A 26,869-nucleotide genomic window follows, 5' to 3' on the forward strand; every position below is an offset into this window, starting at 1 on the left:
TTTTGAAGTATGGTTTCTAGGTGACTCGACTTTTGGTATACCTACTCATCTAACCCTCTCCGTGACGTCAACTATTACAAGATATACGCAACCACATTGTTGAAAAATCTATTCACAAACAAACACAAATGCAAACTAAAACATAAAAACACGAGATTTGCTTCGCGAAGTAACCTAACACCATTCCAAGCAGCCACTTTGTTCAAGTTTGAGCATAAAATATCACCAAACATGAAAACAACGGTGAGATATCCATATCAGTACATAAGCGAAATATAGATGCGGCGACGCAAGCTATATTTACTTCGAAGTTCCAACAGGAGCAAATACTTGTTCGGAAACCGCGGGGTGATTATGCTTCATGTAGATGTTCATACCTTTTCATCATCCTCTTTGACCGAAACCTTGATCAAGATTGTAGACCTCTTGTCTGTTTGGACCTAAGGAAAGTGCAAATTTGATGTGGTTATAATTCTGATCACAAAAATGCTAGCTTATAGTGCAGAAAACATAGATATGTTTTATTTATTGATTCTGACGTTTTCGGCAAAAGCTTTGACAGAGCGCAGAAAACGTGTTAATGTATGTTGTTCGTATGTATGATGTGGTTGCTTTCAATAGTTTTGAATGCGTTTTGCTAAGTTTCGAGGTTTGTTGGACTCGATACAATACTCTGTCTTTCGGGTCTTTTACGCTTTGGTATAATGTTGTAATTAGTTTTGTAAAATTACTTTTTAATGCCTTGAAGATAATTTATTGTCCATCAGAAATGTATGAAAAGGATACTTGGTTTGACCTTAATTGGAACATGAAGATAATAGACCGTGTCAAGTTAATTAGAAAAGAATTGCTTTGTCATGCCATTCAGAACTCTTCTTTACATAAATATAGCGTGTGGTACTTTCACAACAAACCATTAGCGGGCACAGTAACTTCTAGTTGATATTTAGTCATTATTGTTGTGCTTGTGCACTGAACTTAACTAAAGTTTCCTATATGTGAATTCTATTAGAAATACTCTACTCGGAAATGCAAAACGTGAAACATTTTAGTGCAAATTCGTTTTTCTTTTATGCTGCCCACAGCATATGCAGCAGAATGTTTAACATTGTGTGAATGAAAACAGAATACTGCGTTGAAATAGCTGGGTAAACTGATTTAAAACACACAAAGGAAAGCAAAAGCGACGCGCGTTCGTGACAGAAAGTTGTTCCGCGGGGCAACAATTGTAAATGAAAGCCGAAAATGAATGTTTCGGAAATGGACCATCTGCGTGCTGGGCTGTACGTAGTTCGTCGTAAGATTTACATGTTTTTCAAAGGTCACGGAACAGAAAATGTCGTCACGCATTTTGTTCATTAACCCAGCTGCTGATCTTTCTGCAGTTAACTGGTTATAGGAAATGGTGTTGCATTGCCAGACGGTTTGCAAAAAAGCGTGTCTCTTAACAATTATAGCCCATCGCAACATTTAATCATTATCCTACCCTTAAAAGTCACCCACCGGATGGGCCAATGCACAATCTGCAATAAACGGCGATTGGGAAACCACGGAATAGCTTCATCTATAAACCAAAGGCTAAAGAAATGCTGGTTGTTTCCAGCAAATGACTGCGCGCGTGCGCCAAGTGGCTCGTTTTTGTCCTGACACTCAACTCAAACTATCAGTCGTACGAAACTATCTTTTGGATACATATTCTCATTCTAAAAGCTCTTAATCCAACACGTTGTTATCATATTGGCCAATCCATTACGATAAAGGTAATGACTATCTTTCAGATGTTATCTTGTACCTTTCAAACGCTGTAACACCCCAGGCGAGATATTAAGGCGAACTTGTTCTCCCGGTACTTGCGCTGAATTGCCCTTGAAATCGGGCGGGAACGGTCTCCCAAGGTCATCTGGTCGATCCCCGGGCCGAGGGCCCTTTGTGTTGTCTGGATAAAACTGCGCAAGCAAAATAATTCTTTATGACATCGACACATGTCTGTGAATCATAAGCGATAATTAAAGGCGTACATTCCCTTCAATGGAATTAATACAAGCTTTCGGTTTTAGTTGAATGTTAAACAGGCATGTTTATACTTGTATTTCAAAAGTTTAGCGTTTACCCCAAGGGGTGACGGCACATATCCGGGTTGCGAAAGACACTCTGTTGCGTCACAAACACCCCTGTGTCCTGGGTTTCCCCGCCTTCCTGGATTTCCACGCGGTCCCACGATTCCTTGACTGCCCCGTCGTCCGTTCTTTCCTCGAACACTTTTTCCAGCGTTGCCTTTTGTGCCTGTTATATGTGGTATCAGGTATTTACCTCTCAGGAAAAGTTTTCATGCAAATATGTAGAACTTCAATTACTGATGAAAGTTTGTTTTGGCTGAACCTGTTTACTTCAATCGTTCCGTGATATTGTGCAAACAACAATACTTGCGTATAAATTAACTGCGTTGTTATATAAAGGTCTGTTAAAAAACAGATTTACGAAGTCCTGAGTTTAAGCGTACCTGGCATCCCCGGAGGCCCTGTGGCACCCGGAATCGAATCTCCACGTTCTCCAGTTTCACCCTTATTCCCTCGCGGCCCTGAAAACATATTTTTGCGTATAATGGCATCCTGTTGTTTCTCCCCAAACTGCGGTACCTTGCAAGCCTCTTGCTCCGCGCGTTCCCTGGATTCCGGTCTGCCCAACTGGGCCCGGTTCCCCTTTTCTACCCGCGAAACCTGAATTGCCCCTGGACCCCTTTTCACCCGGGGGTCCTGGTTTTCCGTTCAAAGACTTAGGTGGGATACACCTCTGACACTGGTGCCTTATCGCCGTTAAATACCTTTCAAAACAAACAGCAGGAAGTATGTAACAAGGAAAGAAAATAGTGGTAAGAAGATTTTTTAAAACACATGAAATTTCAGGTGGAAACTGGCAAATCCCTAAATGATATTCATGGACACCACTGCACGGGCTTTTGACCCGCCTTTTGTCGGGCCTGTTGACAAATGCCTATACGAAAACACAGTAATATTTTTACAACAAGTCCACAGGAACTTACGTTGGTAACATTTCGCCGAGAGCTTTCATAACCAAATTTTCGACCTCTTTTAGGCTTCGTGGTGGTCCCTAAATTAAAACGAATCAATAGCATTTGTCTGGTGGTTTTGAACGTCAAAGTTACTCGCCCTTGGTCCTGGCAGGCCGATCTGCCCTACACCGCCAATGTCGCCACTTGGACCCATAAAGCCCCTGTCGCCCTTTACCCCTTTCTCTCCCGATAAACCATGTGGGCCCACAGGACCTCTCACGCCTTCGTCACCTTTTGGACCAACCTAAAACACAAATGTAACTTACAAAACGAGTTTTAAGGTAGAGGATGCTGCACTTTACAAAATCGTATGTTTTTATTTTGTCAAAAATTTTCATTTATTAGCTGTGGTTGCTGGAGTTTTACATTGGCGTGGTTTAAGTTGTTGGTCTGCGAGAATAAGTCACGAGCAAAATGTCACTTACATCTCCAGTTGGTCCACGTTCGCCTTTCACGCCCTGCACAATAAATCAAACATTAGGGATTAGGCGGAAATTCGCTTTGTCGTCCTACATCATACTACCAAAGGTCATGATTCATCAGTTAAATATTTTCCGGATTCGTGCCGATTTTCGTGCTCGTAAAAACGTCGAAATGTGGTTAAAGTCTATATACATGGCCAAGTGCACGATTTTTTCTCGTCTTTCTGCACTAGATTCGTAGACGAGAGCGCGACAATAGATATTGTGGTGCTTTCCGTCAGGTTTATTTTCGTCGACTTACCTTGTCTCCCGGCGTTCCCTGTGGGCCTTCTTTTCCAGTGCTTCCCTGTGCCATGGGATTTTGAATTAGTGTGATTGGCGTTTGTTACGTTTAATCCAAACACTTGTCGTGTTATAATCCACTTAAGATGGATTCGCTTTATTTTTTCCATCATTTTTGTACATACCTTTTTTCCGACGGGGCCTCCTTCACCTTTGTGTCCCTGAACATATGGAAGAGTCGTGTCATTATCACGCCAGAAACTCTGGATGCCGTATACGGTATACCCTCTTATATCAACACGCAACCTACCTTTGGTCCGACGTAACCACTTGTACCAGGCCTTCCAGGTCGTCCCTGGAAACCTCTTGATCCCTTATCGCCCTAAATTTGAGTAAAATTGTCACGTGACTAACTCCTTTTTTCGGTGAAACCAAGCAACCGTCTAGCGACACTTAGCGGTACAAGTTCACTTACTGGGGCCCCTTGATCTCCACGTGGTCCCTGGTCCCCCTGCGGCCCGTCTTCCCCCTATTCACGTGGAGGAGATTTAGGCTTGAAGTTAGAAAGTTTAACCGCTTTAACCTACCTGTCTTCCCCTCTTGCCCCTTTCGCCAGGTAAACCGACGCCTCCTTTACTGCCCTGCATGTTTATGAACATTAGCATGATATAACTGAGTTTAGGAGCACTATTAACAGATTTGCTCATAATTCTGAAAATGAAGAGACTGGCCCATACTATTGTCAACATTGTTATATTTCTGTGTCGTTTACTGCGCATTTCCCCCCTTTAGCGCGACCCTTATCTATGACGTCAGTCAGGCTAGCTCTTTGCAATCCTGGAGCTTCACCAACCGCGTCATTTACACTGATGATGACATAAGTGCTTGCCGAAACGTTTTTTGCATGAAATATGACTATGTTGACAATAGGCCAGTCTCTTTATTCTCAAAATAACTGAGTTTGCTTTACAAACGTAACACCTAGGAAGTTATGCTTGCTTACCGCTTCTCCCGCCTCACCCTTTGCACCCTGTTTACCGCGTAGACCGGGCAAACCCTGTTTAAGTAAGAAAACAAGCTTTTTACACTGTATTTCTAGTTTGCCCGTGACTGACCAACCTGTTCTCCGGGGTGTCCAGTTTCGCCAATACGCCCGGTAAACCCCTGAGAATCAAACAGCCAAGTTCATATTTATTGCTGGTTACAAAATTGTACATAGGCAAACACAAAGCAATGACGTGAATTTGCTTTGTTTGTAAGTGATTCCAGAATTCTTTATAATTTTGAATACGAACAACTCGTCTTACTTGTGCTCCTGGGTGCCCATTGTTTCCTTTTGGCCCGCGAAGCCCAGTCAGTCCCTACAATGCAATAACAGTCAGAATAACTAGTCACCCTTATTGAGTAACTCGAACAACATACCGGTGGTCCTTTCTGTCCGGACTCCCCTGGTTTACCGTTGATTCCAGGCCTTCCCTAACATACAAGCAAAATTGGAAATGACATTGCCATGACAAGACAACATTAAATGTACTGACCGCGTTTCCTGCTAGCCCTTCAACACCGCCGGTTCCTTTGGCACCTTTTGGGCCCTAAAAAGATACAAGCAGCAACCTTTACTTCTGTGTCTTAAGCTCAAACAGGCAACAGGGTAAATTTACTTCAAGCTGTGTCTATGCATCTATTTCATATCAATTTGTGCTTACCTTTGATCCGGGTGCTCCCTGTCTTCCGTTTGATCCAGGCTGACCAGGTTGTCCTGCTGGTCCAACCATGCCGTCCACACCCTTTGGCCCAGTCGGGCCGACGTCGCCCTGTTACAGAAGTTTGCCCTTAACTTACTGAACCCACCACGTTTGAATGTGAAAACATCAACTATCGTTACTCCGTAATTTGGCAACCAAAATTCATTCTATCTATATCTTACCTTACCACCTTGCGCTCCTTTGTAGCCCCTGTAACCTTGAGGTCCCGGCTCTCCCTATAAGCGCATTTTGCATTAAATCGTTACTCGGTAAACTTGGCAGGTAAACGTAAGTGCAGTTTTTTTTACTTACCCTGTCGCCTTGCATACCTCTTGGTCCATTTGCTCCCGGTAACCCATGAATTCCCTAAATGTATGTTAAGCCTAAGTTACCATGCCAACGCTTTGATTCATTCAAAACATAGCGCAACAAATCGTACCGGTCTGCCTGGGGGGCCCATCTTTCCGTCCGGCCCAGTGTCGCCATGGTGACCCTGCAAAGACAAACAGAAGCATAAGCCATGTCTTAAGGTCTCACAAAACTTGCTGGATTTGTCGATGTTTTTCTCAAATTCGTTATTTCAGGCTGGTTGTCGAACCGTAGATTTCATTTGGAAAACCAATTATCCAGTATGTTTAACATACCTTCGGACCCCGGAATCCTGGAGGCCCAGGTGGGCCGGGTAAATACTGACAATTAACCGCTTCCTGATTGCTTTGCACTGTTGACCTTGTCGGACTGGGAATTGGGACAACATTGACGGGAATATTTCCTTTTCTTCCCGGCGCTGCTTCGTCTGGTCTCGCATGCCCCGGAGGATTTCTCTCTGGCGCCACCCCGCGACTGGGTGTTCGCCGTTGTTCGAAAATTGTTGGTTCTGAAACGTGATTGCGGCTGTCACCTCTTCGGGACGATTGAAACGCCTGCACCACCGGATTTGGGCGACTAACTGCCGGGTTGGCACTAAAATGACGTCGTTTGTTTGGGATTAGCCGAGACGCAGTCTGTCTTCGTGACTCGCTGCCGCCACCTTGCGATGGAATGTGGTGAGAAGCGCTGGCCAAGCACTGCAAATGATTGGAACGGTTTAAATAGATGTATGCTATACCTATGAATAAAACTTTTTTTTTGTGCCAAAATTGTACTTACGCCAAAGCAAAACAGCAGCAGCAACATGGCCGCACCGTAAAGTGGCATTGTCTTGATTGCGTACAATTAATCAATTTGCCTAGAACTATTCAAACTGCACTGTCTAAACACATTAAAACATTACCACTTTATTATCGCATGACAGCAACCAATGCTGCTGCCTTACCCGGCGAACCTAAAAACCGTCTTTCTTATTCATCAAACTCTCCACTACTGAAACAACATTGAAGTTAGCGTTGTGTGCCTGTCGAACACACTGGTGCCGTGATCTTCGTCGCAGACCCTCTTATACGCTCCGGTTAATGCCAATCTCATGTATGTGTTTTATGATCTCGATGACCGTGGGCTTGGTGCCAAAACCAACGAACAGTTGCGAAAATTTTGTCGCGGGTCATTCAGGGTCAACCCCTTCCGCCTGTCGCCAAGTGCGCGCCTGTGTGGCTCTCGGCATTATGCTGTGGTGTTTGTTGTGGTCCTACGTTGCTATGCTAGGATAGCTTTTCATAAGAATAATGCTAAAACTACAACGCTGCGTTTAGCTTTCATAATAATTAATACCAAACATTTCCAAGAAACCTGTGCAAGCATCAATGTGGGCGCAACGTATGTTATTTATTGTATTAAGGCATCGGATATAAGCAGCTGGTAAATTTGGCCTAAATTGTCTTTCAAAATTTTTGCACTAATTCACTTGACTGTAAGTTCTATTCGGATAAGTTGGTAGTATTAATAAATCACCTGGTGATGTGGTAGATGGCAGCAATTGGAAAGTTGTTCGGATCTGTCTTCGAATGTGACGTTGCACCAAATAACGAGCTCTTGCAAGTCAACCTAAAAAAATAAGGCAGTAGAGTTACGTACACTTATTTGTCGAAATTGTGGTGTCAACATTGTGTCCATCATATTCCCATGCTGTGTTTTAAAAAAGAATGTGTCACAGTTTAAGGCTGAGTTATCTATCAAGCTTACCACAACACTGCTGTCACTCCTTATATTTTTCGCAATTACGATCGGACCTTCGGAAGTCGATAGAATGGCGGGGTGTTTGAGTGTCACGTGACCGATTACGGTACAGTCAATGGTCAGAGTGACGCGGGTGGGAGTGACGTATGCAGAAACTTTGTGAAATCCACTCTGGAATAGTTTGTCCACACCTGGAAATCATTTTAAATTTTTAAAGGTTTTGGAAGATGTGTTAGACAGTGCTATCTAAGGCAAACTGCTAATTGTTTGTTTTATATATGAGGCATTTTAACAAATAACTTGCTGTAAAAGTGATCTTATTGGCAACGCGGGACTTTGTACGCAGTTTCGCCTTTTAAAAAAATTCCATACGTATACGTAGCCTATAGGCTAGAGCAGACTTGAGTAATGCCTACCTTTAAAGTTGTATATTTGCTGTTGCTTTTTGTCATCTTGGGCCACAAAGTGAACTTGCTTCGTTCTTTCCGAGCCGATGACGCGTAGCGCCACAAGCGCATCACCAGACGACCGACGAAATTCCACAACAGACCAGTTTTCACCTGGTGTCAGTTCTTTCATTTGAAACGTCGCAGTGATGGCAAAATGGAGTGGAAGATTGTTGGAAAACAGTAAACTGGTATACAGAAAAATTTAGTTAAATTTAGTTGGCGTTCTATCTACCTGTCAACAGCTGTGTGCATACTACAAGTGGCATGAAGGTCTAACTGTTGAATTAAAAAATGGGCTGACATTTCGAATTGTGCTACTAAGCAGATTGTAAAAATGTCCTTTAGAATTTTAGTTTTTCCTTGTTGTTGCAACCGAACAGTTAGACCAAATCTGCAATCAAGGTATTTGTATACCTGGCGGGGAAGATTTGTAGAGCTGCTTGGGGTCCGATTTCAAACGCTTCAATGCTTTTCATGCTTCCGGCGGTTACTGAGACACCAATTTGTTGTTTCAATTCCAAGGATTTCAATAAGTCGAAACCTGGCAACATGTGTGTTTAATTTCACGTCCTTGTTTGTTTTTAAGATAGATTGTTACCTGAAACTCCTTCCACTTCGACGTTAGCATTTTTACACGATTTATCTGTCAGTAAAGTTGGTGTTAGTTTTTGCCGAAACGTCTTAAATAAAACCTTTTAAATGTTTTCATCGCTATGGGCGAGTACGTTTATTGTCAGAATTAGTGTTATTAACTTTCGACCATCACATTTTGCGTTGAGGACAAAGTTCATAAACAAGCACGTGCCTGTACAAATATCTTCCACAATTCCATCGCCCACTGTAGAGAGTTCTTTAAAGTGATGTATGTACTGGGAGTGGGGAGATTTGGGCTTCGAAGTCAACGACCCCAGGTTGACGCTCCGCAGGCTTCTCCCAATCTGACGATGATGACATAGTTTGGTTTGCCCTAACTTTGTGGGATTCTACTGCATGTATTCCGTGACCTTACCCCAATTGCGTATCTCTCAACGTGTAGATTCTCCAGCTCTCGGATTCCATCCCGCACTTCGTCCCGCGTTGACCACTTCCCATCAGTGATGAGGATCATTATCCTCCGGACTCCCGTCTTCAAATCCCTGGCTCCCTTCTTTTTGCAAAACCTGTTTCAAAATACCAGCGGGATTGCAAACTCGCAAAATGAGCAAATTTTTCCTATAATAACTGCATGGGTTTTTACTTTTTGCCCTCAAGTGCTAAACTGCTTAGTTTAGTGATATAGACTGATGAATCCCAGTTGTTGTTTTTGGAATACATACTTGCATTTAAGCGAGCAACGCTTATTAGCAGAACTTGTCATAGGTGCACGCTGTTGCCTTTTCTTTGATTTGTGTTTGTTTACATTTACCAAGCTTAGGTGGAAATTTTGTTGGTCTCATCGGGATTCGAACCCAGGCCACGAATTCCGTTTTTTTTTTCGTTTTATTGGTCGGGTGCATTGACTGATGTTTCTAATGGCCCGCCAAACTTACATTCTCCTCGCAACGAACTTAAGAGCGCGACCAGTGGAGGTTCCTTTGCCTTCGTATTTGATCTGCATGATGGCGCTCTGGAGTTGTTTCACGTCGTAGTGTTGATTGAGAAAGATGTGTGGCCTGATGCAGCTGCTGTATTGCACCAATCCCACCTAAACGTAGAAATTTTTATACTTGGTATTGCAATGGCATATTACAGTGGGTTACAGTGGGGTTACTGATTGAAAGTATGAAAAATTTCGGAATGGCAATCATATGAAACTTCACAAGTGGTATTTATGTGAATAGTTAACATCTCCTTAAATCGGTGGTCGATTTTTGATGGTTTGCTCAGTGATTTATGCGTCCATACTACAAAGCTTTGCCATTCGTAGTTTGGATTGTGTTGCATCGGGGTGTATGGTTAACAATTGCATCGCGTGAATTATGTGAATTTACCCCTTAAGGTGCCGAAGCGACACTGTGGTTACTAAGAAAAGGTCGACATATTTAGTTCCGACCATGTACTAAGAAGAAAATCTTATCGGGATTCGTGACAAGAATAATCTGGGTTCGAATACCGGTATGGTCAAAAAAACGTAAAAAACACATTTTAGTGTGCGCGTATAACAAAAAGTTGCCAACCCCTGCCGTAGTTGTTTATTTTGTGTTCACAAAATATATTAATTTGTAAATGGCCATTATCACTTTTGTACTTGGCAAATGGCTGACATGCGTATTCACGCAGTTGCCCTCTAATAATGTGCTTCCATTAAAAAAGAAAACCAGTCATTTGCTTGCTTTCTTTCTCAAGCATTTCATGATGAAAAGTACGCATCATCTGAAAGTAACTTGGCGAGGCAATCCTTTCAATCGGGAAAACCCAATTTCCCCCGAAACCCTTTGGCTGAACCTAAATTGGGAAACCGAAAGCACTAAAAATAACCCGTACTCTGGTTTTATCGGCACCCACGTCCAACCTTCCGGTCAACTGACTGACGAAGCTGAGAATATTTTGGAAATTTTGCAACGTAACCGTTCTACTTCCGTCCAGCAAGAAAACCACGTCCAGTTTCTGGTTTCGACAAATCCCTGTGTGAAAAAAATTTTTAGATATTTTTTTCGATGAATTTCTTCTGCGAATCATGGGGTTATGTCTCACCTTCGAATCTTGGCCCTTCTCTTGCTTCACTTGTGCGCGACCTGAAAATATTAGTATCACTAAATTGTTTAAAAATGTGCAGAATGAGACTATCAGTAATAAAAAATGTTATTATGTCTTGTAACGATGAGAGAAAGCAAGCATTTTGTTCTATTAAATTAAAATGATTTTTACAACAAGGGAACTCATTGCGCGTTTATTTTTGATAGTGGGTCGCTTTACACTTCCGAATTCACGCAGAGGCACAATCAAGCTTGTATGCAAGGCACGCCACGCTAAACCACGTGATTTCAGTCTGACCACTCGGCGGAAGTGTTTTTGTTGTCAGCGCACGAAAAAATTCCAACTACTGTTTTCGAAAGTATTCGTGCAATGTGTGCCCTGGCTTTCAAGAACCATTTTGTGACGTGTTACGTGGTGTCACATGCTCTTATTTAAGCCAATCACCGCAGAGGGTGCGGTAATCTACCGTAGGTACGTGTGTATAAGCCGGTACCGCGGTTGCGTAAGAATTTCTACCGACCTACATATGCGATTTGGTTTCTACCGCCGGCAATGTAGCTGCGTCATTCTGTTCAATAATCCTCCTATTAGTCAACGCGTTCGAACTTAGGCAAAAGCACCGGCGTCCACGAAATGCGTTGTTTGCGGGTTCGTAAGCACAAGCCTCGCATAAACACAATCACTGCATAAATATTTGTGTCGCACAAACAAGTCTTGTTTCTAAGAAGGAATTGTTGCATCTCCAGGTTTCAATCCATAACCAAACGTTTCTTTTTGTATTGGTGAACGTTTTACACAGAGTTCTTGGGCATTCACAGAAACGTTTTTTAAAATGGTCGCATTATTTTGAATGACTCATGTAGTGAATAGCTCTAGATGTAAAATGTTTGCATAGTCATCTTGTAAGTTCGACAGGTTGTTCAAATATTCGCATATTGACTACCGCAAGACGTATATCGAGTTTAGATTGTCCTTTTTCTACATAAGATTTCGGTGAACTTTGATTTGCAAAAAGGCAGATCCGTCGATCACCGACCTGCATGCCCAGGTTGATTTTTATTGTCATTCTTGACATTTTCTCTGGAACCATTCAACATTATTTTATTCGTCATTGTAGCGTTACTTAAAGACCACCATACAGCTGAGCTATGAAGTACCTGTTTTGCGCCGTGATTTCATCGAGATTTCGCAAACCGGTTTGATCCGGTTTGTAACTTCCACGCAGTCTGTTGTTGGTAGCAAAGGTCGGTGATGATTTCCTCGAGGCATGTCCTGACTGCAGGAGATTCGCAAATTCCTCTGCAAATGCAAAGATGCATTTAAATTTAATTTGGACGTTGCGATTTGCTTTTCGCTTTGCAGCTTTTCTTTGTTGTGGGCGTTTTTGTTTTTACCCAACAAGGGCTGATGTGTAAACTGTTGCAGTAGAAACGACTATGGGCGTTTCATTATGCAACTCAGCAAATTTGGATTCTTGTTAAAAATTACCGTTGGATCCTAACATCCTGCACGCGTGTAATCGCAAACTGCGGTGTTTAAATCCGGTTGAAACGACAGCAAACGCCGCTAGATATCGTAACCTCTGATTACAAACTTTCCGAAATTGCCATTACGGTCAAACGAATCCGTTTGTTTTCGGCTGGCGCAAGTTTGCATTTGTAATCGTTTGTTATGATCACTCTATTTCGCACGCGACGCACGAGAGCCGCGGGTACAGCGCAGTGGCATACACGTTTCTGATTGCGAATTGCGGTTAAGTGTTTGGACGATTGCGTGTGGCATATGCATATGCTTAACGACGTGAGCGCGCAAGACCTAAATATCTCGTAAATGCAGATACTTTCCTAAAGGCATTCCCAAATGAGGACCTTTCTTTAGGAATTGGAGTTGATTCCGCAGTTTTTACACCATGTTAAGTGGCTCATTTTCTATTTTTGACTTTACGATTGACGACGATCCTTCGCGGACCAGCACAGCAAATCATCAAGATTTTTCAATTCAAATGATATCTGACGAGAAAATTTTTCCAAGACCTTAAATGGACTTAAACTGGCCACGAGATTGCTGTCGTTGTCTACTGTAAACGCTTCCAACAAATCTACATAAAAATCGCATTCGCTTTTTTTAATTCTATTTGCATTCCGTCGCACCACCGTGTATAATCTCTTCGGTCTCAAAAACAGGCAAATGATCTTGGACATCCAACTTAGCTAAGAATGTCATGCAATTTAATTATGGTTTGTTCGCACTTGCATGAACCTCTTTGATTACGGTTGCGAACAACTTCCGTGCGACCGCAAAACATAGTTGTGTTGTATAAATGATACTTCGCGTGCGTTATTACTTGTCAAACTGTTTTTGTGCTGCCGGCAGCCCAACAACGTGACGGTTTAAAGTGTTTGTGACATACCGTAGCTCAATTTCCACGTGCAGTAAAATGCGGAAATTGTACTGGAGGGAAATTTTGCTGCAGACAAACCGAAATTATGCAACTGTACATGTAAAAAGTTCTGGTGCTTCAATATATCAATAATCCTATCTTTCTTAAACCACAGAAATTTAGAATATGCTTTGAAAGGCATTCCATTTATTTTTCTGATGATTTAAAGCGAATGTGTGGCGCTGATAGGCCAGCTATTTTAGCCCCTAAAGGTCACCGATACCCGCTGGAGTTTCCGTGTTTGGTCGTTCGTTTTTTGCACTTTGCGTTGGGCGGAGATGAATAACATCGACTTGCGTTTGAAAATCTCTGTCAGCTTTCGCTATCTGATTCAACGCGTGCGGTGCTGTGCACTTTGTTTGTATCCGAAACAGTCCTAACATTTATCGCGCCGAGCGTCGACTTTACAGATAACACAGACTAAGAGAAGCGCTATGCGCTGACACCTGCAGAGATCCATGTCCATGTGTATTGCAGGACGCGTTACATAATAAAACGTAAAAAAAAATGACGTTTTGCCACACAAAAAAAACGCAAACAGCATCGTAATTCATCTCCCATTCCATAGGGTTTATCAGATTTTGGATTCATCATTGTTGCTTTCTAACTCAATTTCAATTGTGTTGTGATCTTACACAAACACGGTTTTTGTGTGTTGCAACACAAGCACTGTGTGAGGGTATTTCGCAAGACGAGTTCCGATAAACATTGTTAATTAAGGATTTACATACCTTGCGTCAAATTAAAGACTAATTACTGATTTTTTGTCGTTCAAGATGTTTATATCAATAAAGGTATTATTTTCCATCCAAACATGCCTAAAGTTTTAATTAGACATTTCTTACCTGTGACATAAGCACTGGAAGAGACAAAAATACAAGCTATTAACAGGACTATGTATCTTCCGCAATTCTTTCCTCGTTTAAACATCTTGCAATGCCTTTAATTCCAAACTCTATTTTTGCTTCACAATCACCTCGTATACTTAAACCATATAGGTATTTGGAACACCCTTTATATCAGGTTTAACTGCATGTCATTCAGCCGACAATTCGTAATGAGAATGCCTGCTACCAAACCCTCGTGCCCAAATACCTACCTTGAATTAATGAGGCCATTAGCACTTGACCGTTAAGACGCCTTCATCAATCGGTTGGTGCCTTCCCTATTTTGGAGCTTTGTATTAAACGAATACCATTAGACATTTGGCGCAAAAGCTTTCATGTCGCGACGTGACTCTTGTGTCAACTATCGGATTCGATTAAATGTGTTTTAACTGTACCATGTTTATTGTTGCGCCGCTCTGTCCCTAACACTCTCTGAAATGCGATTGATACAGAATTGTCACAAAAATCCTGCAGTTTTGGGATGCATTGCCAAACGTCTTTACTATACTTTGCCAGATAATTATTATCTGCTGTGCAAAAGACTGATTCGTGTGTACTACTTAAGATTTTCCACAACATTTTCCAGTTCGTTTCCACGTAACTTTATTGGAAAGAGACAAAAGACGCAAAACGGCAAAAAATCACAACAAACACCTGCACTTTGCGGAAGTAGGAAACAAACGAACATAAACAAGTAAGAATAACCCCAAAATGAAGCTGTGGAATGCAATGCTTTACAAGTTTCTACCCAACACAAAGCAACTGCGCGCGTTGATGTACAGCAGCTTGCGGTTCGCCGGTTCTGATCAGTTTGTGCTGTTTCAAAACCGGCGACACGTTGTCTTCTGCTAACTGATGAAATCGCAAGGTAATATTTTCATTTTATCAAATGTTGATAAAACACCAAGCTTCAAGTTCAAATAAGAAACGCGGATTTGTGTTCAATTGAGCGCAATTCCAAGTGCATCGCAGACCAACTTTAACTCACAAAACGCGAAAATCGCACGCACCGCAACAAGTGTGTAATCCAGACAAAACAAATATACGATCTCTAACAATAAATTTTTTACCAATACATACACAGCTACACGCCGTCGCAAAAAAGTAACGTGTTGTCGCAACAATGACGTCACAACACCTCACAGTGCACTACGTAAAGTCCAACGCCACTAGGTGGTGCCCGCCGCCTCCGCGTTGATCCCCGCGCAGAGGCGGCATTTCCCTGAATCGAGCGATTATGTATAGCGAAGCACACGAGCCCTCGCATCAAAAGTCTACGATGTTGCGGGCGCTCCGGACTTCTTGAGCGGCGAGGAAATGTCCTCAAACTCGGCCTCCATTCGCTCCACACTCTCAGTGGTCGGTTTGGTCGCGACTTTTGTTGTGGTATTGACATCATCCGTGATGGTTGTCAAATCTGCTTCGTCACCAAGAACTGATTGAATCTGCTCCTGGACGTTCGCTAGCGTGGATGACATCCCATTCACCACTTGCCGCAATCTGTCGGTCATCTTTTGTTGCATCACTACTCCCTGGAGGATCTGAAATATTAGGTTGCTCTCCGGGGTGCTCTGTAGCTCTTCCGAACCGTCATCAAAATCTGACTCCTCCTCCATCGTGTAATAGTCGTCCATGGTGGTTGTGCTGGTCAAAGGAGTTTCGCTTGGATCTTCCTCTGTCTCGCCATTGTAAATAACGTCCTCCACTTCGTTTGTCATGGTGGTCATCGCATTTCCCTCATCCCATTCTTCTTCTTCTTCCTCCTCTTCTTCTTCGGGGTATATCTCTTCAATGGGATATAATGTCGTGGTTTCTTCCCCTTCTGGTTGTTCAATTACTTCCTCTTCTTCTTCTTCTACAATGGGAGGTTGTTGGGTTCCGCGAAACGGACTGTATTCGCTTGTTTCCCCGTTTTCGTTTAGGTTAGTTCCCTTGCGATAGTCCTCTATGACCGAGTGGGGATGATCGGCATTGTATTCGCGCCCTGCATGCAAGGAAAACATAAATACTGCGCAAATTCTATATTCTAGTACGAGACAACGCAATTTTTGATCGAGATCATTAGGTTTACAGGCTTTGCAGCCCAGGCGTTGTTTCCTTTATTAATCACCACTCGCAATAATAATTATGGATAAAAAGAACGCGTTGACATTGATCGATTTGATGGTTTTAAGTTGGTCGTCGACTTACAGATAGCGCCGTAGATGTCGAGAACTCTGTGCTGCTCGGGCTGGTCTTCAGCTTCCAAGCATTCCTCTCCTGAGATGCAGCTTCCGTTCAGTTCATAATAACCCTGAGGGCAAGTGCAGACCGGTGCGCAGGTGTCGCAACTCACTTCCATCTCTTCCATGTTGTTGCCGGGCTGGCAAACGCTCGCGCAACCGCACTCCACGAATTCGAAACCCGGTCTGTGTTGCAATAAGGTAACAGGTAATAAATCTGGCACTGCTGGGTTGCAGGTGCTGTTAAGGTGGTAAAGTCGCGTGTTATGGTGCCTTGGTTTTAGATACAACCTTTCAAGAATTTTGGGTCTTAGCAAAACTTCTCCTTTTTTAGGACTTATTTTCAAGTAGTTTAACCAATTTAACCGAAAGCTACATGGATTTTCATCATCAACCTTTTGTAAGGTTTTGCTGCTGCGTGATTACCAATAAGCGGGCAAAGTTCGTCCGATCCAAATATGCTTATAACCTGCAGCCATCGTGACAAGCTGCAATACGTACTTGCATGAGGTGGCGTTCACTTCTTCATGATCTTCATGGTCCTCGGACACGTTTCGGGCCCTTTTAAGCCAATCCAAGTAGTTCTTCCCTGTCACGACAAGGAATAGGTCATTCCCTGAAGGATTGGTGGCACGGTACGTGTGCAAAATCCCTATCGCTAAGTGTAACTTACATTGTTCAGAGTAGGCTTGGCACACGAACTCGGCCAAGAGGCGAGACCGGCTTATTTCCTCTGATCCAGGGATTTTTGTACCAAGTTCGGTGTCCACACAGAAAAAGCTTACGCTGTCGCGTTGCAACCCCTGTGAAAACAACACCTTCGTTGGACCCAAAAAAGCATTCCACTAATCTTTATGTAACCAAAAGTGGGATATCAGTCGCAAAAGTTGCGTATTGCCTCAATACCGTACCTTGAAAGATCCATCTTCATTGCAGTCTGGGTAGTAGTACAAAATGTTGCCCACAATATCGCCGTGTCGGCTTCTGAACTCCAAGTATTCGTTGCGGCGTTGTTGACAAAGGCGAGTCTCATTTGATGGAGCTGTGGTAACTTCGCGTAAGACAGGAGAAATCGTTAACATTCGGTAAACTGCGGACGTACGCGGCACCCTATCGCATTTATCACGTGCAATTTATCATATTATATGACACATTACAGCGTTTCAATGGAGATGCGAGCATTGTGCGTTGTAAAAAGCGACGGTTAGTGATCAAGTGCAGTTGTTAGTGTCGAAAAATGCAAACTGCTATGAGGGGATGAGCCAAAGCATGCATCAGACCGGCGGAGTTGAACACACAGCTTGATGGGGTAAAAAGTTTAATTCTTCCGGTAATTGAGACATCTTGGCCGCCACCATTACCACACAACCGGTAAACCGGGCGGTGAAACCATTAACCGGCCACACGCCGTGCAAAAGATGGGTAACTTATCGTGCAGCGGGTGCATGCTTAATGTAGTGGTCGATCGATTGGTAAACGCAAGCCAGGAGAAGTGATTAACGCCTGTTTGTTGCGCCACCGGTTGGTTTCGTGCCGAGTCGTCGTCAGCTCACCGAATGATAAAGTTCATGCAAAAGCAAGCAAGCAAGCACTGCTAGTATGAAATGCAAAATAAAAGCAATTAAAGTTTAGCTGTTATTCTTTTAGTATTGTCACTTTGTAATGGAAATGAAATACAAAAGTAAAAGTTGTCTTGATAAAATAGCTGTTTAACTTACCACATTCGATGGATTCTCTTGAGTGGAAATGGGAGACTGTACTCTCTTTAATTTCACCAGTTTCAGGGACCACACAGAAGCAGAAACCGAGGTCTTGACTGGAGCACTGCGAGGGCTGAAAGTAATACAATTTATTTTAAATGCACCAAACACCTGGAATGCGTGATTTCCACACTTATGTGAGTCAAACTTAAAGCTAAGCGAGAGACAACTGAGGCAGTCGAGTTTAATCCAAAATCCGCTTCGGAAAGCACCGGCCTCCGTAATGTAAAACCGACCACAAAAGCCCGGCAGCTCCGCTGAATCGGCTGTCGCGTGCGTCAGGTTTTAAAGCGTTTCAATCTTTAAGGATTACACGGGTTGACCTCTCCACTTACCATCCAGAATCGCCCACTGCCGTCGCATTCCGGTATGTAGTCGGGCTCGCTGACAATCTTGCTATATTCCGCGATTTCTGAACGCACTTGGCGGTGTCGGTCACGGCAGGGGGTACGCGAGGTTGCCGTCTGGGTCGGAGCTCCTGCGAAGAAACAAGTTGATGTTTTAAAGTTTTGCGTTAGGTTCATTTAATCCAAATACGTATTTAACTCCAACACTTTCAATTTTACCACCATCGTTAGTCACAATTGTGGGAGTTTTGTAACTGCTTTTGTTAATTGGCAACGAGTCCAAATGTTCAGGTTGTTAGTTTTAGTTACTAATGGTTGGACGCAATTAGCCTCTGCTGTGTCTATGCTTGCATTGCCCATCTAAACCCCATGTACTGTCTGTGCATTTAGAACGCTCAAGAGCCGCGCTATTAATATCGCATTGTGGGCATTTGCGACTTCCATTACCGCCCAAATGTAATCTTCCTCTGTGAGAATGGGACAGACCAGTGCTCAATTAGAATCGACCAAAGTAGCCACCGATTAACACAACATGTTCATGGGGCAAAAAAACCCAGCGTGAATGCAATCTAACAGCATTGACGCAGAGTTATCACCCGAAGTGAAGCACGACGATTTATCCCAAAACATGCGTTGGCATCATTCCCGCTGTTGCACAAGAATGATGCAATAAAGCCGCAATTCTTCACCTATAGTTCTCCAGGAAGAAGTCTAATTCGTAATGTGCAATAGCAATAACAGACTGGTTTAAATTGTTTTTTCGCAATAGCGATAGTTTTAATATTGCCCTGCCCCTAACTGCGAGTTTGCGTATGTGACGAAAGTCAAGCCTTTTTGTAATCAGCAAACCATCCCGTGCCCAAAGAGAAGGTTGGCAATTGCGGGGTTTCAGTTTTTAACAGGCCTTTGCACTTCTCGTGGAACAAGTGGACGACGCTGAGTTTCTAAATATAATCTGACACAGATTCGTCGTTTTAAAACTCGACAGGCATTTGCGTTCCATCACTTCGTTGTCTCACACCGGCTGAGCCACTTCGCTACTAAGCGACCGCGCCGCCGTAAGCTGTAATAATTACACGTGTCGCGCCTTTGACTCCTCGCAGGAAGCACTTGGGCGGTAGCACGCGATGTTCTCCGAATTTCCCATCTCTCACAGAGCAGGATTTAACCGGCTCGTAAGATTTTTCGCGAATTAGGAAAAAAAATCGACGGCAGTTGTTTTCCCAGCAATGTTTTTGCTTTTTAGAAAAAGTTGTAAAAGGAAAACAAAACTCACCTGTTAGCGTATGGGCGAAAGCCAATAGCAGAATTGAGACGGTAATTGATCGTTCCATTGTATGTAGACGTAAACAACTTTCGCTTTATAATTACTTATATTTTGTCTAAAAAAACACATTGAAGTTAGTAAAACGTTGCTCTGCAAGAAGTGCATTCCTTGGCAAATAGTAAAAGTATATTCTTCAAAAATCTTGTACAACTGCGCCGCTCTGCTCCAATTACAATACAAGCTCCGATGCCTGTCTGATCCAAGAAGCACAATTCCGCGCTTATATCTACCTCCGCAAACATGTGATGATGTCAAACGAGTCCCCTTCGCGTCCGTGCCTTTTTCCTCCTGAAAAGCGGCCTATGGCCCGAGGCGCTGCCTTGCTTTGCTCGCTGCCTGGCTGTAGGACGGGAGACCTTCAGCAGCGCGCCGGATGTTATCTATACTTATAGCATGCAAACCGTGTGTACTGCACTGTTCTTGCCAGGGTCTGTGGCATGCGAAATCCTTCACGTACTCTGTGAATATTTGCTCGACAAATAAGGAAAGACTCTTTGCAACTGTTGTTGACCGCTTTTCTCACGATCCGCCGCGATAAACATATCACCATACCCTGTTAAATATTATCCACTTTGTTCGATCATTCCCTTTTTCTATTTTAAAAACAGTTTCGAAACGTGTTACGTGAACTTCCTGCTTTCTACATGCATATGAGTGGGCATTGCATGACACGAATTCCTCACTGGTTTCGAAAATTACGCTTTAGACACCCCGAAACCGAAACCATGCGTCTATAGCATGTTTGTCCCGAAACTATATTAATATTATTTTTGGTTACGTAATGCACCGGTGCATTTTGCAATGTTGTCACACATATTATTGCTTTGGTGGAGCAGTTAGCCATAATGTTGCGTAATGTTTACCGCCGTATGCAAAGTGTGGTGGGAATCTGTTACGTTATATTCTAACGATCGGCACGAAATCTGTGGTATCACTAATATGTATTAACATTTAGGCGCGAATTCCCCATGTGCTTTATATAATGCGGCATAATTTAAAATTCCAAAATTCCTGTTTGCCCTCAATCTCAATTTAAATCCGCTTCGTACCCGCGTGACAACAGGATTTGGCGCATCAGCCACCTCCAGTGCGTAAATCACACGTAAGCATTGTCCAATTACCATAGCGTGAGGAAAGGTGGTCGTGCTTGGTAGGTTGCCAAGTAACGCATGGGCCGTTACATTACTCTGTCCTGCATGCTTTGCTCGCGTCATATCCACTCATTGCTCGTGAGCAGTGATCGTATTTTCCAGGCTCTGGCACGAAACGGTAGTGATGTGACGCTGGATTTTACCAATCGTTAGTTCTTTTAAGGACGAAATGAGAGCCTGTTTCTTCACTCACAACAAAACCCTAACGGATATGGCATTAAAAACCGTGTTTCGCTTTATATTTAGCCTACTTTCCTTTTGCATCGTTAATAATTTTACAAGGCGCAATGGATAAAGAACTTGCACGACAACATGAGAAATTGTCTCTGATGATAATAATGATGATTATCATGATGGAAAAATGTAATACGCCGGTTCTAAATATAGTTGATGAATCAATAACTTCCACATTACATTTCAAGACGCGTTTCGTCATGTCAGGGAACAACGTATACGTGTTTCACGTTTCTGTTGATTGTCGAAAGAAACATAACCCGGGTGTATACGGGCGTTTCTCCGATGTAGTAACCACAATGCTACCGTGGTGTGACACAGGCCTGGTTCTTTTAGGCGGATATACACTGAAAATAATACTTTCCAAAGCCGACCTGTCCCAGTCTCATCTCTATCGAGTCCCTCAGCCTCGCCTATTGTTTAGTCTGCTTCAATATGCCATAACGTATTACAAGAAAGTGATCAACTATCAAGACCCTGTCTACCACACGAACACTCCCTAAGACGAACGATGGAGATGTCTATTTCCGTTCAATACCTTATTAGTTTATATGTTGATCTTATAGGACGTTGGCATTGAAGCCCGCGTCCGGTTGTCATGACGCCCTCGTATACAAAGCTGGGCGCTCGTAAATCAACTTGCTTCACCCGTGTTTTGGTAACTTTCTCATTCGCGCAAACTTGCAAAAATTTTCCTACCCGTAAACAGTCAATACGCAACGTATGTAGAAGAAAGTAACTGTAGCGAAGTGTTTAGAAATGCCACGGGCGGTTGCAGATCTATTTCTACACAGTTACCCGATGGTAGAAGATCGCCTTGAGCTTGAAACTAAATAGAATTATCTGTGCTTATGTCAAATGGGTCGTACACATGTATTAAGTAGCTCGTTGATCCTATATACGAAAGAAAACCTGTGTGATAACTAAGGTGATTTTTATGACCTAATGAATTCCAAAATTGAATTCATGTTTGCTAAAATACGTACTTATATTTTAAACTTATAAGGAGTGCAGCAGCGTATAAACAAACATTTTTTATTTGGGACAGTAATATATCATCATACGAAACCTCGTTAGCATTTACAAAGCCTGCGTAAGATATACAAGCAAAGGTGACAATGAACATTGTTTTTGCCTATTTAACGATCCAGAAGCTTAGTTAGACACCGGAATTTAATATGTTGACATCCAATAGGGCGGAATATGTTCGCGACCCGGAGTTTAAAGACTTTCCAGTTTATGACTTCAATGCACATAAAATTTGATTTTATAACCTTTTTATTAGGAACCCTTGAATTAAAACGATGTGTCAATTGTGAGATTCGTCTTGGTGATGGCCAAGCCATACTTGTCTGCATATAAAACAGTTCAAACAAAAATTTAAGGGTCTGTGGTTCAATATTGCCCAAAAATTATCCAATTTGATAAGCAAGCATATTCTGCCGTGGAAACTAACATTTGTTTGTCACTCTGCCAGACATATAAAATTTCAGGTTAAATTTAGGACTCCGTAACCACACAAATCCATGGGATTAGCAATTGGATTCACAAACAATGAAATTTTCCTAATAGGAAACGTATTTTTCATCGCAATTTGTGATTGAGCGTAGATTAAAATGTGCGATATCTCTAACGGCTCTACCACTCCGAACGTCACCAATCGGTGCAAGCATTGGCAGTTTCCTTTGGCCTCTAGCTAATATTATTCGGACAATGAAGGGAATTTGCCTCGAAGCGCAAATTAAACATTTTCGTCAGAAGGAACGACGTCATTGCCTGCTTGTCACGTTCCACCGGGACAATAACAAGATCTTTATATAGACGACCTCCACACTACGGATTCCTTTAACCACTAATCCAGTCTGCTTGATTTATCAAAGGTGCTTTTTGAAATGCATTTCAAATATAGGAGTCGTTTTTAAGGGCAATCACTAAAAACAGCATAACGTTTCTGAACACTCATAAAGAATGACTCCGTTTCATTATTCTTCAACACTTCCCACCAAGTACTCGAACAGGTGCTTCTTTCGTCTGGCATTTGTACCACAAAGTAGGTGTAAAACTCTTCTGGCATTGGAAATGTGTGGGCAGCACGGTGTCTGTTTCTTCGTATCTTGAAATTTCCGACCAAGACAAGACCTCGTCTATTGTTTGTGGGAACATTTGCACACCGTTCTTGGCACCCATGAGCACAATGCAATCTTAATGCCTTTTAGGGACACGTACCTGCATACCTTCATTCCGCTGACAGACAAGCCTTGAAACCGACTTATTTTCTAAATATGGCACAATGGTCGGGGGAATTCTACATGGCTTTGAGCTTGTACCACTGTACAGCGGATCGGAGATAAGGCATCAAACGCATCATACTCATCATCGGGCAGCGAAAATATCCAGAATTCGCCGTGGAGCTTGCCAAATGCGCCTGGACCTTGTGTCCGCCAACAAGCTGAACAGTAACGTATAAAAGTGTAGCGTATCTTGTATATAGACGGCCTTATTGGCGCTTGCCGTCTAATCTCACGATAAAAATCTGGGAGCGTGCCGTCCGCCTTTTCGGTCTTGTCGGCGAATTCTTGCACGGTGATTTAAATCTTGGGGAGTTGTGGCTCGGGAAGTTGTTGTTTTCTCGCATTGGGTTATTTGCCGCAGTGAAGGCAGACTTCTGCAAGCAATACGCGCCTTGGCCGCGAACACAATTTCTTTTGTGGAACGCTGTACGTTTGCTGTTGATCTTGTAGTTGCTTACTATTGACAAGTAACGAAAAAACTTTATTACCTTGCATACAAGGTTGGACATGCTGCGTCTTTTCCACATTTTCTCCTTCGTGGCCTTACCGCATTGTTTCGTGGCTATTATGTTTAGAATACAACACTATTCAACATACTTTGCAAAGTAGATAGCAGGACATTGCCGGGTGAATTCTCGTATGATTCGTCAGTGGTTTTCGAAAATAGCCCAATAGCTGGATGTATTAAAAAAATGTCGTTAATTCGACGGAAGCCTAACCGTCAAAAACAAGAGTTCGACTGCAACCCACTCGTGTATATACATTACGTGCGAAAGTGCTGTACCTGCGGTTTACGTTGAACTTTGATAAGGCTCTGGGCTCAAGAACTGTACATCACGTATCGGTGTGTTGTGCGGCCTGTGCACGCTGCACGCACGTGATTTTTTCACATGACATGAAACTAATTGCTTTCCATAAACAGAATATTTCTATAGTTGTGCTGGTTGTGAACCACTGATCGGCATACATAGCAGCTGATAATATTATTAATGGCAGTTTGGACGGCAAAGGAAGGCACCACATATAATACAGTCACCGCCGTTTTCCACGCACAGCAAGAGTGTTTTCTTCAAGCTGAAGATAACCAGCAGTTTGTCGAAAAACGTCCGACGTCACCGCTTGTTGTGCTTGTCGCAAGAAACGGTCAAATTAGACCTCACGCAGCTGCTTCAGGCTTCTCGCGCGGTCGTTTCCTGCAACACCTTCGTAATGCTCGTACGCCTCTTCGAGTGTGCCATCCGCTTGAGCGAAACGTGGTACCCATGTTTACGGCCGTGATCATGGCTTGTGTTAACCATGCACTGGCCGCACCCAGACGGCGCGGTTGTTAATCTTAAAATCGTGCCCAACCGCTTGAGACTGCATCTCACCTCCTTGCACCATCATGCACTCTGCAGCCAGTGTCACTTCGCGACAGGTTCTGCTTGGCGCTCACCGATGCGGCGTGGACGAATGCATTTTACCCACACATCGCAAGACCTGTTCTGCAGGCGAGTACAGCACGTTGTCCTCTCGCGACCCTTCTATAGGGTTAAACTTTACGTCATCGTGAATTTGTTTTTCAATCGTGAGGGTAAGTGTATTTGGTTCGTGTACAAGTTCTGGAAAAATTTTAACTGGTTTGAGTGACTGGTTTGATTTTCCTTCAAGCACAGCACGTATTGGATTGCGTTTCCACGTATCATTAAGCCATACCTGCAAGCTTTCATCTATATTAAATCTTGAATTACCTTATCTAGCAATTGAACGCAGTGAAATGTTTTGTCGCATCTCCATCTTTTCTTTGAAAACATGTTTCGACTTTGTTTGAGTCGTGAATGGAAAGTCGCGATTCGGATCTTCCTTAATAAACAAAGTTGTTGTATGTTTACTTGTCTTTTGACGTAATCCAGTGCCTGGTAAGCTTGCTTATACACCGGAGTCTTCCCGGGACGTGCACTATCTTCACAAAGCAATAAACACTCCATACTTTCGGACTGTTTGCCCGACCAAACTCGGGAATTTCATCCGTGCTTCGTCCCCTGTATGCCTGCAAACACGGAATGAAGTCGTCACGTCTCCACCTGTGGTATCAAGATCTTGCGGAGATTATTTCAATGTGGTTTCGTGCGTATTGTTTACGTTTTTGCAGTAAACCTATACGGCGCTGTTGGGAGCGGAACGGTCCAGTGGCTCCAAAGCTGATTACCGAGCGCTATTACGCAAGTGTGCGGCATGTTCAAATCCATTTAAAAAGCGAACCGTCGCACTGTTTGTTGTCACCGTGACTTATCGTTGCGAAACAACACCGATACATTCTGCTAGGTTTTTCCCGACTCCGACCAATGGTCTGGTTTGTCGAAGTGAAATTTCTATGAAGCCCCCGCAAACCGTTAATCCCTTTTGCTTGAAACGATAACTCGACGAGCCCAATAATCGCATTGCTGACCGTAAAGCGGATGCCGAAAGCGCCTTGTGTATTGTGCCAACTCACAATACTCAACGGCTAGTTGAGTTCATCACACGTTTTCAGATCTTCTGCGACTCGATATATCTTCACCGTCATTCTGCGGTGAACCCCACAATTCTCATCCTGGATAAAGACCGGGATGTTGTGACGTTTTCAGCCGTTTACGTTGCTTACCCTGACCAGGGCGACAATGCGAATCTTTGTGAGGAATTTGTTTGTCTCAGTGACTTGTTGTGTTCTCGTGTCGAGTACAAATTACTCTGTGTTTTGGCGACGCGCACCGCAGTTACCTCAGCATGTCGTTTTGATCCGATGATTTCCCTTCTGCGGATCAAGACGTGCTATGCCGGACGCCAGTGGACCGCGGACACCGACAGACAATTCGTCTGGTTTGGTGCAAACCGTGTCGTGGATGTAAGCTGGGCCCGTTAAAGCGATTTGAAGCTTAGATATTCCAGGTTATGTGTCTATATTGGAGTGAGTCAGTGCGCTGGTTTAGACGTGACGACGGTTTATTGGCGAAGCTCACAAGCCGGTGATGCGTAAACACAAGTGTCACGTTGGCTATTCTGATTTGTACGTTGCGGGAATGGTCACTTTCCCGGAAAGATAAACGCCGGTACACAATCCCAGGTCCTGGACGCCTACGCACGGATTTTAACATGAATAAATCAGTTTGTCGACAATGCACTTTCGTAAAATCTTTTTTTTAATTGATTGAAAAGATTTTAGAACAGTATGTGAATTATAATGGTTGCTCAGTGGTTTTAAAAAATTACAAAAAGGAATCTATGACGTATGTTTGACAGAGAGGTTGGGTTTAAAGGTATTCCAGCATATTTTCTTGGAAGTGTTAAATGTTTGTATTACGGCAAATCACACCAGTAATATTTTTGTAATTGTGTCGCGCCCTGGTACGGATTTAGGTAGGTCGCATCCAGGGATCCAGCAAACGCTAAGCACGTGATTTAGGCAACGCCCAATTCCACTAATCCAAGCTTGGTC

General features: G+C 43.1%; 2 protein-coding genes across 2 annotated transcripts; both read right to left on the reverse strand.

The window, feature by feature from the left end:
* Window positions 1-384: 384 nt before the first annotated feature.
* On the reverse strand, window positions 385-14,126 carry LOC145901553 (uncharacterized). The gene is made up of 35 exons (XM_082989280.1): window positions 14,042-14,126; window positions 11,914-12,055; window positions 10,754-10,794; window positions 10,544-10,683; window positions 9,610-9,764; window positions 9,090-9,240; window positions 8,886-9,018; window positions 8,679-8,723; window positions 8,495-8,621; window positions 8,048-8,265; window positions 7,638-7,822; window positions 7,407-7,499; window positions 6,164-6,586; window positions 5,959-6,012; window positions 5,832-5,885; window positions 5,702-5,755; window positions 5,481-5,588; window positions 5,313-5,366; window positions 5,197-5,250; window positions 5,082-5,135; window positions 4,894-4,938; window positions 4,778-4,831; window positions 4,362-4,415; window positions 4,250-4,303; window positions 4,085-4,156; window positions 3,960-3,995; window positions 3,794-3,838; window positions 3,496-3,528; window positions 3,168-3,314; window positions 3,041-3,108; window positions 2,637-2,821; window positions 2,501-2,578; window positions 2,111-2,283; window positions 1,793-1,946; window positions 385-440 (listed from the first exon to the last, which is right to left on the reverse strand). Exons 1-35 carry the CDS (start codon window positions 14,124-14,126, stop codon window positions 385-387), a joined length of 3,624 nt encoding a protein of 1,207 aa, XP_082845406.1.
* A 541-nt stretch (window positions 14,127-14,667) lies between these two features.
* On the reverse strand, window positions 14,668-19,796 carry LOC145902623 (uncharacterized). Its single transcript, XM_082990664.1, has 8 exons — window positions 19,689-19,796; window positions 18,401-18,543; window positions 18,024-18,138; window positions 17,217-17,356; window positions 16,979-17,108; window positions 16,807-16,894; window positions 16,274-16,491; window positions 14,668-16,067 (listed from the first exon to the last, which is right to left on the reverse strand). The coding sequence occupies exons 1-8, from the start codon at window positions 19,744-19,746 to the stop codon at window positions 15,358-15,360; spliced, it is 1,602 nt and encodes a 533-aa protein (XP_082846790.1). The 5' UTR covers window positions 19,747-19,796; the 3' UTR covers window positions 14,668-15,357.
* Between the last annotated feature and the right edge of the window lie 7,073 nt (window positions 19,797-26,869).

This window comes from Ascidia mentula, chromosome 5, assembly GCF_947561715.1.
Source record: "Ascidia mentula chromosome 5, kaAscMent1.1, whole genome shotgun sequence".
Lineage (NCBI taxonomy): Eukaryota > Metazoa > Chordata > Ascidiacea > Phlebobranchia > Ascidiidae > Ascidia > Ascidia mentula.

Bases quoted from the DNA above. Each gene is read 5' to 3' on its own strand.
- LOC145901553 (XM_082989280.1), bottom strand. From the start codon at position 14,126: ATGTTTAAACGAGGAAAGAATTGCGGAAGATACATAGTCCTGTTAATA. The intron at 8,622-8,678 runs GTAACAATCTAT...ACATGTTGCCAG, and splicing joins CGAAGTGGAAGGAGTTTCAG to GTTTCGACTTATTGAAATCC. The intron at 7,823-8,047 runs GTAGGCATTACT...AATGATTTCCAG, and splicing joins GCAAATATACAACTTTAAAG to GTGTGGACAAACTATTCCAG.
- LOC145902623 (XM_082990664.1), bottom strand. From the start codon at position 19,746: ATGGAACGATCAATTACCGTCTCAATTCTGCTATTGGCTTTCGCCCAT. The intron at 18,544-19,688 runs GTGAGTTTTGTT...GTTTCTTCGCAG, and splicing joins TTTCGCCCATACGCTAACAG to GAGCTCCGACCCAGACGGCA. The intron at 17,357-18,023 runs GTAAGTTAAACA...TCTTACGCGAAG, and splicing joins AAGAGAATCCATCGAATGTG to TTACCACAGCTCCATCAAAT.